At 38.7% G+C, this 13,185-nt stretch overlaps 1 protein-coding gene across 1 annotated transcript; it reads left to right on the top strand.

Annotated features, from left to right (window-relative positions):
- Positions 1 to 1,509: 1,509 nt before the first annotated feature.
- LOC139952595 (ATP synthase subunit C lysine N-methyltransferase-like) lies at positions 1,510 to 6,510 on the top strand. Its single transcript, XM_071951781.1, has 4 exons — positions 1,510 to 1,640; positions 2,133 to 2,381; positions 3,464 to 3,652; positions 4,430 to 6,510. The coding sequence occupies exons 1-4, from the start codon at positions 1,623 to 1,625 to the stop codon at positions 4,634 to 4,636; spliced, it is 663 nt and encodes a 220-aa protein (XP_071807882.1). The 5' UTR covers positions 1,510 to 1,622; the 3' UTR covers positions 4,637 to 6,510.
- Positions 6,511 to 13,185: the final 6,675 nt, after the last annotated feature.

Raw genomic sequence — 13,185 nt, 5'->3', positions numbered from 1 at the left:
GTACGCAGTCACCCGCAGGTAACTCGATATAATAGTTGTTTCCTTTGTGATTTATCTGCATGAGTTGGCGTGATTTTACTTGCGTGAACTCGGTTTGAACATGTCCAAAGGGCTTTTTGAAATTCAGTCTTTTTCGGCCTTATCTGAAAAGTATTGACGGAAATAATGTGGAAGTGCATTGCAATGAAGAGCATAACTTATTTGTCGTTTTAAAAATCGTTGCAACTCAGGAGTTTGTGATTTACGGTGGAAATCGCTGTATCCTGACTGGACTAGGTACGATCCGGTCTCGCTTTTAAAATTTCCAGGTAGAATTTGAAATAATCTATCCATACATCCCCCTAATTGGGGATTGTTGCCGACATTCATAATGGGAAAATTTGCCTTGTAACTTGTTTTCTCTGTTTTTGAAGCCATTTTCTACGTACAGATTTCTCTTTTTAAAATTTGAGTTGCACCAATTTTTTTTTATACACAACGACAGATAAGTATGTTCTAATTTGTTTCAATTTACTTGTACATTATTTTGGTTGAGACTTTTGAGAACTAGCTGAAAATGACCAGAGCCCTTTTGACTAAAATTAAAATTCACACAGAGGTCACGCACGAAAAATGATGCATACTGTGCAGATAAATCACAAAGGGAATTAGTGACCTGCGGGTAGACTGGGTATTATAGGAGTTTTTAAATGTGTTTAAATTTAAAATATTACTCGTATGAGTAATTTATATAATAAGCATTGGTTACTTTGTGGAGCTTGTAACTCATCCCATTAGGGTACACTTTAAGCAACATTTTGTGCGCTATTTTTTAATATGGGAGTCATGCAATTTAAAGATTGAAAATGGGAGATTCGTCACAACGTGGGGTTCCGTCTGCTTTAACTTTTTTTGGAAGGCCTATGATGCATTTGGGCTTAAAGGGATACGTTGCCTTGGAACAGGTGAGTTCGTCGCAGTGAAAAATGTTTGTAATAAAACTATGATTAAAAAGGTGTTTCAAAATGTTTAATAAACATGCCTCGAGACTGCGTGGTTTTCCTTCTACTGTGCAATTTAACACGCCAGCAATTTTGTGCAGTCAATACAAAATGGCGTGTATCATGACGTATGCCTTGATGGAGGGAAAAACACGCAATTTCGAGTCATTATTGTGTGTGTTATTATATTCTCGTTTCAAACAACTTGCCACCCTTTGCATTTTTAACAAACGGTTTGCAAACGCTTTTCAGATCATCTAAACTCGCCCGATAAAGGCAACAGTGCATGTCCCTATACTTACAAGTCCATTTTTGGTTTAAGAAGTCGAGGCTTCGTGTAACTGGCACCAAGCCAGTTGGGGAAGAAACGCATTGTTTACGGTGTTGTCAATTTATGGGGATATTAGCACAAGTTCGAATTGGCTGACCTATCAAAAGTTCAACAGTTCAAGAGGCGGGTATGACGGGAGCTGCTGTCTCATAATTTTTTTAACACGATAACGCCACCAAGTGGTGAGTGTCAGCCAGGCAATTTGCATTATAAAAAATGGCGGCGCCCATCAACGTCGTTCCATTGTGAAACTTTAGAGAACATTAAACATGATTGCATAATCGTTGATTGTGGGTATCAACAGTAACATCATGGCAAATAACGGAACGGTAAGTCCACATGTACATCTTAAAGCTCAACGAGGCTCAACTTAGCGCACCGATTTCATTAAATTTGCTGTTGTTGTGGTGCTGGCATTGTAAAATGTTAAGCACTGGGGACTGTAGTCATAGTGTAACGACTGTAGTCCACCACATACATAAACTGACAAACCTTGAGAATTTTGAGAGCGATCAGCCAATTGGGTCATAAGAAAATAGTGAAAAACAGATTACACATTTTGCATGACATCGATGCAAAAATAATTAATAAAACGCTCACTGAGCGATAAACTCCAAACGCGAAATGGATAACTTATTTCTCATCAAATATGACATTTCAGACAGAAATATTTCTTGGGATGTTTTCTACTATCATCATCATTAGACCGTGTAAGTTTGATGTAAATTTGTGATCTTCACGATTTTTTTTCTTACCAATTCTGTAACGTTCCTTTAAACCACATGCAACTCACTTTCAACTGATTATACCTAAAAACATAGGTCCACGTTAACAAAGCTCCTTCGAAAAGTCGCCTGAAAGGAGGTCTCATCATAGTTGGAATATCAGGAGCTGTCATTGGTGGCCTTTATGCAGTAGCAACACCCTTTGTCCTTCCAGCCTTCCGTAAGATATGCTTGCCATATATTCCAGCCACAGAGAAGCAGGTCACCAATGTCTTCAAGATGCTGCAAAACTCTGGCAAGGCTAAAGGGTCTCTTGTAGATCTTGGCAGCGGAGATGGAAGGATTGTAAGTACAACACTCTTTCATCAGAATGTTAACTGTCCTCTTTGTTCTTAAAGCCATTGGACCCTTTCGGTTCAGAAAAAAAAATAAAAGTTCACAGATTTGCAAATAACTTACAGGGTTTACAGAAGGCAATGGTGAAAGACTTCTCTTGAAATATTATTCCATGAAATGCTTTACTTTTTGAGAAAACAGCAAAACAATATAAATTCTCGTTAACGAGAATTACGGATTTATTTTAAACACATGTCATGACACGGCGAAACGCGCAGAAACAAGGGTAGGTTTTTCCGTTGATTTCTCCCGACTCCGATGACCGATTGAGCCTCAATTTTCACAGGTTTGTTATTTGATATAGAAGTTGTGGTACACAAAGTGTGGGCCTTGGACAACACTGTTTACCGAAAGGGTCCAATGGCTTTAAAACTGTCTTTTTCGGACAGCATCATGTAATTATGTTAACAAAAATACTAGTGGTTTCCTATATAAGCACTCATATCCGTCACTCAGTAATCCGTCTCTAAGCGCTTTGGCATTCAGTATTTTTCCAGCAAGGTATGCGTAGCTACTGTACGCTTTGAATGAGTCCTAATCCTTCACATTCATGCAGCATAAAAATGCAACCAATCTGAATCACACCAGGAACAGATGAGCAAGCCCCTACTCTTTGAGATAAGTGCACTGAATTCTTTTCCACAGTACCTATGGCTTTGACTCCCATTCGAAGCGTCTTGCTCAACGATTCAAGTGTAATGACCGGGGCTTATACTCTCACTCTGCTGATCAGAAACACCAGTGCTTGAGTATGGTGTTTTTATCCACCAAACTGATGTTGCAACAAAAACAAAAGAAAAGATAAGCCTGGTTCATACTTGATGTGAATTCGCAGGAAGTATGAACCAGGCTTAAGGGAAATTTTTTTGAAGATGTTATGAGAGGTACATGTAACAAGTTATGTAAACAAGATAATCTCGGGATAAAACACCTTCCTATTTGATGGAATATTTGATGATTGTGAGTGTGTTCAGAATATAATCCAAATGATAAAAGCCATTAACCCATTATGTTTGTTGTTATTTGACCAGGTACTTGAGGCAGCCAAGATGGGTTTACAAGCCACAGGGTATGAGCTGAATCCGTGGTTAGTCTGGTACTCCAAACTAACAGCACGACTTCAAGGATTACAACCAAAGGCTGCATTCTACAGAAGAGACCTCTGGAAGGTAGATCTTACCAGGTACGACAGCGCCGTCGTTTTCGGAGTTCCGCAAATGGTAAGATCTCTTGAGAGACACAAGGTGGCAGGAAACATACAAATTATAAGGCCCCTTTGGTTATTGTTTTTAGTCTTCTGACATGCACAATTTTTCAAAAAGAGGTAATTTCACCAGAAAACGCTGGCGAACTTCATTTTAAAAATCTGCCAACCTGTTTTTTAACAACTAAAAAGTAGCATTGCCTATCCCGAGCCAATATGGGTCATCAGGCCAGTGTTTATATACGTCCAGTTTCATTGGCTATAAGCAAATGAGAATTATTATATTTCTCCTGGACAGGCAGTCCATTGCATGTTAAACTCCCAAGCTCTCACCAGTGCCCATTTGTAATCCTGGGTGGAGAGTAGCAATAATGACAAAGTGCCCTGTTCAATGACACAAGTGTCGGGACTGACTAATACAGGATTTGAGCCCACATTTTGTGAATAACAGAACTTGAGTCCACGACTCAAAACCCCTCGGCCAAGACCCACTGTCTGATCATAGATGTGTGTCATAATCTTAATCACTAAACAAAGGGAACAAATCACTTTGGTGATATGTATTTGACAATTCGTCATACAGAAGATAATTATTTTGCTTTGTGAAATCTAGTTCTGGTTTGTTGGGAGCATTTTTGTAATTTGATTTGTTAATTCGAGAGGGGACAATTTATTGACTCGTTGAAAAAATAAGTAAATAAACATACTTTTGACCACTGCTACCATGACGACTTCTTTGCCAAAATTAGATTTTGCTGACAGATTGTTGTTCACATTTTATTCTTCTATTCAGATGCCAAAACTGCAGGAGAAGTTGGAGAAGGAACTTAAGGATGATGGTGTAGTGATTGCCTGCCGCTTTCCATTCCCTGATAATTGGGAGCCTGCAGACTCCATTGACGAAGGCATTGACACTGTGTGGTTGTATAAGAAACAGCAAGCTGGAGCATCTGCTGGTGATAGATCTTGCAGTGAGCAGGAAGGAGAAAGGGAAAGGTGACAGAAATAAACTGATGGATTATTAATCGGAAGACTGAGGCTTATCACAGGCTACGGCTGGATGGCCATATCATTATTGGTTGAAGACATCGACATCTTCAGCATCTCCCTTACTAATGATAATAACAACAATTAGTTATTATGCCTCTAGCTATAGGGCAACCTCGGTAGTCTAGTTCGTAAGACACTGCTGTAGAATTGCAAGGGTCGTGGGTTTGAATCCCACCCGAGTAATATTTTGCGATATTTTTTTACAGGACTCGGGAAAGTACTGAGTATACAGTGCAAGCACACATCGGTGTATGGGTAAAAAAACAAAATTAATTATTATTTATTATGTTGTGCATTTTTTACAATAAGGCATCAGTGCTATACAGTAGTGCCCTTGTCATTGGACCAATAACATTCATGTAACCTTTCTTAGCTTAGGTTTATCGCAAAAAGCAAAATATCAAGAGAGGGCGCTGTTGAACCCACGCAAAGATACAGGCAATGCGTGTGCGAGTCGTGCCTGACAACTTAACGCTGCATAGCAAACTGCCCCATATGCCTTCCCACAACCGATTGCGGTTCTGAATCGGGATAAACCTTATGGGAAGTATACAAACAATATCAACCTCAACCCTCACTGGTACCCATTTGTTCTTGTGGGTGAAGAGAAACAGTAAAACATCTTGCCCATGGACACAAGTTTCATGACTGGGGATCAAACCCGCACCCAGCAGGCCATTTCCACCCCACTAGGATAAATCGTCATAACTTATAATGGGTTCAATGTGTCGATATGTCCATGATTACAGAACTTAACTCGTCGTAAGTCCTAAGATTAATCCCAAGTTGGAAAGATTTTGGTGAAACCAATATTTGTTTGTTTGTTTAATGATCTTCCCATCAAGGGAACTCGGCAAACTCCAACAAAGAGATCTATATAAACACCAAGCTAACAACAGCCAATCTCTCTCAAACAAACATTGGTTACAAGTCACACAAATCAAGAAATTGTGATTCAGTAACTAGACAACAATATTTATTTTGGTCATTGTGAAGTCAGCGGTTAGCCGGGGGATTCAAACCCACAACCTTGTGATTGATGGCTGGGCCCAATCTCATAGAGCTGCTAAGCACCAAAATTTGCTTAGCATGACATTTATGGGGATTATGGTATAAATTTCCATTTGTTGCATATTGCTTGTTACTGGTATTCAGCTGTTAATCACGTGGAAATTAGGTTGGTTATCCTGTTTTTATCAAGGAAGAAATTTCATGCTTAGCAAACTTTTGTGCTTAGCAGCTCTATGAAATTGAGCCCTGGTGACTTAACAACCAGAATTTGATTTTGATGCTCTCAACCACTCGGACATAGCTGACAACCATAGCTGTAGCTTTGGCTCCCAACTCAAATACAACATAATTCCTATCAGGAAAAATGTTGCCGAGTTCCCTTGGTGGGAAGATTTAATCTACACAAACACAGAAACAAAGAAATTAGAAATTGACTGTTGGACATGTGGACCTTAGCGGGTGCAATGACCTCACAGTGGGCAAAAGGGGGAAGTAGTGACAGCTGATAAGATACGACACCGTGAAGCACCTTTATGCCAGCCTCGAAACAGAACAAAAGAAAGGAGAATTTTGTTTGGATAATAGGTTCACATCAGAAATGTGTTATTTTTAACAGGGCTCGAGGGCTTGCTTGCAGGACCAGCATTTGAAAGGAAAAAGTGTAGCTTTCTGTACAGTTTAACTTACGAACTGTTTTTGTTTAAACAATAATTACCAAGAGAATATCTTGTTTTTAGAGTGTGAAGACTATGATCCTCGGCAAATAAGAAAGAATTAAAAGATATTTATCAGACGAGACAAACTCAACATTTGAATTAAATGAGTGTTTTTATTGGCGAGCTGCTTTAGCAGTATGCGAGCCTATGTAATACCGATTTTGTACGTCCGTCCGTCCGTCCGACCGTCCGCACTCAGTGGAAATGTTAAAGTTGTTGGTTTAAGTTTGTCTTTGAGTTGAGTTGTTTTTGGTATGTACAAGCCCAAGTGAGATTGTTTTATATACTTGTCAGTCATTTTTTTGTAGTTTTAAGCTATGTTTTCCAATAATGTTGAAGTTTTTGGAATAAGAAAATGTTACAGTTTTTGGAACAAAAAAAAATGTTAAAGTTTTTGGAATGCACAAAATTTTAAAGTTTTTTCCAGGCTCAAAGTCAAACATTGACATCTATCTGGATTTTAAAGAAACAAACTCAGACTTAAACCTTAAAGTTTTGAAATAATTTGTTTAAACAAAAATCAATCTCTGTCACTGGTTCCAGTTGAATGAGCTGAAACAATGAAACACATAAAATGATCATAACTCCTGATCGCAACGCTGTACTGACTTGAAACTTAAGTCAAACATTGCTTCTGTCGTATAGATACATATGAAAAGATAACATTCGAAGAGTGCATCAATGGTTCCAGTTGAATGAGCTGAAACGATGAAAACCTTAAATGGTCATAACTTCTTATTGCAACGATGTACTGACTTGAAACTTAATACATTGCTTCTGTCGTATAGAAACATATGAAAAGATAAAATTCAACGAGTGCATCAATGGTTCCAGTTGAATGAGCTGAAACAATAAAAACCTTAAATGGTCATAACTTCTTATTGCACTGATGTACTGAATTGATACTATTCTTCTGGAAATTAAACATCTGAATACATTTCTTATACTTGTACGTGTATACATGTGTATACATGTACCACTGACTAGTTCAATGAATGTGTGTGTGTGTGCACTGAACTGAACCAATGTATGTGTGGAGTTTTATGTGTGACACTATTAGTAGGCCAGCCAAAGTGGGAAATTACGCTTTGGACGGCATAGTTTGTTAATGGCTTGCATCCATGCTAGATGTATGGATCATGGGCTCTGGAAGACGATTAGGGTGGATTCCCAGCTTGATTTTGAATTTTAAGGTCATTTGGGGGTAAAAAGGTCAAAAATCAATATTTTCAAAATTTGTGTCAAATTTATTCACATTTGATACATCTATCCATAAAATGTATTTTTAACTTTATGTTGATACTACAAACCTATGTAATTAAAAGTGATGTAAAAGCATGTAAGCTGCCTTACAGGTTGGCAAGTCTCTCAGTTACTGCACGTATCGGGTAATTAATGTGCATTTCTTTCCAAGTTTCTGACGCTTTTGAACACACGAAAGTGACATTTTTCCACCTGCAAATCACTCTTATCCTTCATTGACTGTCTCTATGGAGCATCAACCGGGTGTCAGCCTGCTAAGGTGTCCTCAAAACGTCATCTCTCCTAAAGGACCATGGCTTCCGTAACATAAAGGAACCCCCGCCTGTACTATTCCTCATCTTCCCAGTAGACCCCTGCCCTTTCTACAAAAACGTCTGACAAGAACTTGAGATTAGGTTTGTTCAATAGCCCATACATGACGTGTAGGAATGGAACCCCGGTCTATCGATGAACTTTCGAATTGGCTTTTTCTTTCCCAGTCTCTTTGACAGTGTCACTGCCTTTGTGGAGCCCTCTCCAATCTAGCGATCAAGACCAGGTTGTAGGTTCCAGTGGCAGCATTGAGCAATTGTTGCAGTAACTTTCTGTCCGGTTTGATAGGCATTTGTACCGTACATAATTCGTTTGGTTGCAACATTTGCATTGTACAGATCAGAGCACGTTTTTGCGCAATGTTTTCTTCAGGGCCTCACTAAAACCGTAAGTTTCTTGAAGCAGACGTTGCTTCCAGATGGTTAATATACTTCGTTCCATGATCTGGAGTTGTTAAAAGATCACTTTACTACATCAACTAGTGCAATGTCTTTTGTTGTCAAAGATACCAGTGGTATCTCTCACAATATCAGAGTCTGTGTCATCGTCTTCGCAAAGGTTTGGTTTAGTCGAAACACATCCAATCTTACTAAATCTTATGAAAGCTTCTAAAAATCATCAACATCTCTGTCTTCTTGAGTAGTTTCATATTTGCCAGATGAACAAATCCCTATCGATCAAAGTTACTGTGGTCATAGGTGATGGGGACGGCAGCATTGCGGAAAAAGCTCCCAGATTGGTGATCAAGTATCTGTTATATCCGAGTACTGGATCTCAATCTCCACCATCACAATGTAATGAGACCACAGTTGGGAGTTTGGATTTCTTGAGTGCTTGTTGAATTTGTTTAAGCAGACGTAGTCCTCCCTTGAAAAAGATTTAAATCTCCAACTTTGGACTTGCCCGTTTAATTCATTTCTTCCTGAGGTGTACAGTGGCCGGGCAACTGTGATGATGGAATGTTTCTGACCTGTGTTATGTCCACAAACTGATTGATCAAAGTGATGAGATTGTCATTGCTGTCTGCTAGTGCCTGAAGAGTAGTGAGAATTCTTTCATCAAAGAAACTTGGCATAAAAGTATGTCAAGCTGTAGTGGTGTCGGTTTGCCTGGTTATATGTAGCTCTGGAGTTAGCTTTGAATAATGGCACTCCATATAAGAAAGTATACAATGTATCACTGCACAATACCCCATACCCCCATCGTAGCTACAATGTACGCACTTTTTGGGAAAATTTCAACTTAAGATTTGATTTTCATATACGTTTGTGTACAAGACAAAGAATGAACTCATAATTTCACAGACTTCGCATGTCATTTTGATGATGAAATAATTTTTTAAGGATAGATCTGCCGCCTGTGGTAAAATTTGGCAAAAAGTATACATAAACTAAATTTTGACATTTTTGGCACTTTTTGACCTCAATATGACCTTACACGAAGGTGGTATTTGAGTATTTTTTCTCGAAAAATTGCCTGGGTACATTAACCTTTCCAAAAAAAGTTGTTTGAAACATGTAAATGCATCATTTAGTGCACAAAAAGCTGGTATACTAAACATGTACACTTTCCAAGATAATCACACTTTTTTGTTTTGCTTTGCTATACGTTTGTGTACAAGGTCAAAGTTTATTCGTTAATTACATACATTTGGCATATCAACATTAACTTAAAAATACATTTTATGGACAGATCTATCACCTGGGGTCAAATTTTGTGAAAATTTCAAAAGTGCAAATTTGTTTGCCTTAATTGAAATTTTGACCTTAAAATGAGTCGTTAAGACCCCACATGAAGGTGGTATTTGAATTATTTTTTTTTTCAAAAACTGCCTGGGTATATTTACCTTTCAAAAAAAGTTGTTTGAAACCAATATATGCACCAATGAGGATGGGGAATGCAAAAACAATTGGTGTACTCAAAATGTACCCTTTTCAAGATAATCACACTTTTACACTTCGTTTTGCCATACATGGTGCACAAGGTCAAAGTTTATACGTTAATTACATAGGTTTGTAGTATCAACATAAAGTTAAAAATACATTTTACGGAAAGATCTATTAAATGTGAATAAATTTGACACAAATTTTGAAAATATTGATTTTTGACCTTTTTACCCCAAAATGACCTTAAAATTCAACATAAAGCTGGGCATCCACCCTAATCGTCTTCCCGGCTATAGGTTGGAAGGTGTCTAAGGGAACTTTACAATTAATAAAATTTTGGGGTTGGGGGGGGGGCCTTACACAAAGAGCCATTATGGTCAGTGTATTGTGAGTGGTGTGTTGTCTGGTTTGAGACAGGCCACCTGTTACTTGGTGAAGGAGGTCGCCGTGGGACCACTTTAGGTTGACGGTGGGTGGCGACCTCGGACTTACAAAAATCTATGGTGGCCCTGAAGGGACACAGCCAGTCGTGAATATTTTCGCGACGTCGTGAATTTATTCACGACAAGTCGCGAATATTTTTGCAACGTCGTGAATATTTTTGCGACGTCGTGAATTTATTCACGACAAGTCGCGAATATTTTTGCAACGTCGTGAATATTTTTGCGACGTCGTGAATTTATTCACGACAAGTCGCGAATTTTTTCACGACTAGTCGCGAATTTTTTCACGACAAGTCGCGAATTTTTTTACGACTAGTCGCGAATTTTTTCACGACTAGTCGCGAACATTTTCATGACGTCGTGAATATTTCTGCGACTAGTCGCGAATATTTTTTCAGTAGTTTGAGTGTGTAATTACTGCATTCACGTTGACGGCTTAGTAAGACTAAGCTGAAAGCTGTCCCGTACGATGATGGATCCGGAGGAGAATTCCGACTCTTGCAAATCGATGGTGGGTTATTTAAACAAAACTAACGTTGACGTATGGCCCTTACGGTAGGCCTACGAGGCCTGACGTTATAGTTTTACTAGTACTTTAGTAGGAGTAGGCTATCCTATGCTAGGCAATAAACGTTGGCACTTTCACTCTTCAGATAAAACATAACGTTATATGTCACCCGAGGTAAATTTTACAAACAACCCAATGATAAGTTTAATTATAATGTGTTGACAATTTCAGCAAATAAATTTGACAATTTTTACCTGAAATGTTAGAGCAATTTGCGTTGTTATTTCCAACTTTGAAACGCGAGTTCGTTCCGTCACGGCAGGGTGCAACGCATCACGTAATCCCCCACCAAGTTTAACTGAAAGATTAATCCTTTGGCATTCAGAATTATTTGGGTTTGGAGTAATTCAACCTTGAAAAACCCCGAAATATTGATGAAAGTCAGACACTGTTTTTTCGAACTTCGATAACAATTCTACTGGATAAAACATGGGCCCCATACACATGGCTGAGTGGCTACAATCTTCATAGCTTGGCTCTCTACGCGTGCCGTGTAAGAATTACACACTCAAGCTACTGAACAAATATTTACGACTAGTCGCGAATTTATTCACGACTAGTCGCAGAATTATTCACGACGTCGTAAAAAATATTTGCAACTAGTCGTGAAAATATTCGCGACTAGTCGTGAAAATATTCGCGACGTCGCGAAAATATTTGTGACTAGTCGTGAAAATATTCGCGACGTCGCGAAAATATTCGCGACTTGTCGTGAATAAATATACGACGTCGCGAAAATATTCGCGACTTGTCGTGAATAAATATACGACGTCGCGAAAATATTCACGACTGGCTGTGTCCCTTCAGGGCCACCATAAAAATCTCCATACAGAAATTGCACTATTGATGCAAAACGTATCTTGCTGTTTTTAAACTATGGACACTATCTTTTGCCAGCAAACTCAAATGAGTACATGAATACCGTTTTAGAATACGGTCTGTTCATGGAGGTATAATGTTGCAGTTTCAGAGTTTAACCCATCACGGAAGTTTGTGAAACCATTCCTTACTCTATGGTGAAACTTATACACGCAGGTCTAAGGCTGTTTTGAAACTGTAAAAAAAAAACTTTGCTTTGCATTTGGGTCAAAGTTGTTAAGCAAAACGACATTAAGTTTCCTTAGTCCATTCACAAAATTGGTTAGAGCAGTGTGTCGGTCAGGTCTCAGAATGTACATTTTGCCAAATCCATTGTGTAGCCTAACTTGGCAATCGGCCCGTCGGGTTGGTTACTGATGGAGATAATATTAACAAAAGAGACCTCGTGCGGCTGAAAGGGGGAAAATTTTTAGGAGTTTGTCTATTGACCCAAACTGGACGTAACAAACCCTAAACATAACTTGACATGCTTTCTGAAAGTGAAATAAGTTAGAGAAAATTAAGGAGTGAGGACGAATTTATCGTTTTTGTTTAGTTTGTACGATATAGGGTTCCAGAGATATGGGATGTATGGAGGTTTGTTCCTAGAGCAGCGTGAACATGAACGCGGTCAGAAATTGTGTCGTTTTTCGTTAAAATTTCGCGAGATGCAATAAGCCCAAAGTGACAATAAAACAAAACCAGACCTGCCAAGTCTCACGCATTAGGCGTGAGACTCACGCATTTGGGCTCTGTCTCACGTTCACACGCACATCAACCATTATTGGGGCGAGATCGGGGAAAACAAATTAACGACATTTTTTGTACAAACTTTGTACAAACAGAGCGCAAATTTGCAGATTGCGCACGCTTTTGCTCATCCAGTAGGTTCAGCTAAAATTCGGCAGAGCGCAAAACGCTTATTGCGCACAAGTTTGTTCCGATTCTTTTAGCAAATTCGTTGAAATGCGCTCCACTAGCGAAGACACAACAGGCAGAAGAAGTGAGCGATTGATTTTGGACATCATTTTTAGTCTATTTTTTTTAAGTTTGGAAGGAAATAATCTGACACAATCGAACCTCCACACATTAACCATCAACATCTCCTGTGTACTTCAAGTGAGTTTTAATTATTCTGAGGAGGTTTTTGATGCATTTTGAAACATTTTTTTGTCCACAATTAAAATTCAGATTTTTTTATTTATTTATAAAAAAAAGATAAAAAAAGGTTGGGCGGCGATTTATAAAGGCCTTCTTAAACTGGCAATTTTTTTCCGGGGGAGGGGGATTGAGCTTTGATAAATCTCACACATAGCTGGCCTCTGGACTTGGCATCTCTGCCTGCAAAACACTTTTTTGACGTTCACGTTAAGTGCTCCCGTTACATGCAGCCTATTGACCAGAAAGTTTACAAGACCAATTCAGATGAGAATAAACTAAAA

Source organism: Asterias amurensis, chromosome 20, assembly GCF_032118995.1.
Source record: "Asterias amurensis chromosome 20, ASM3211899v1".
Lineage (NCBI taxonomy): Eukaryota > Metazoa > Echinodermata > Asteroidea > Forcipulatida > Asteriidae > Asterias > Asterias amurensis.
The sequence above is the reverse complement of the archived record's forward strand: the minus strand, read 5'-3'. Positions and strand labels throughout refer to the sequence as shown.

What these genes read in the sequence shown, in the direction of transcription:
- LOC139952595 (XM_071951781.1), top strand. An exon ending in GCAGCGGAGATGGAAGGATT is followed by an intron (nt 2,382 to 3,463) that starts GTAAGTACAACA and finishes TTATTTGACCAG; the next exon opens with GTACTTGAGGCAGCCAAGAT. An exon ending in TTTTCGGAGTTCCGCAAATG is followed by an intron (nt 3,653 to 4,429) that starts GTAAGATCTCTT and finishes TCTTCTATTCAG; the next exon opens with ATGCCAAAACTGCAGGAGAA.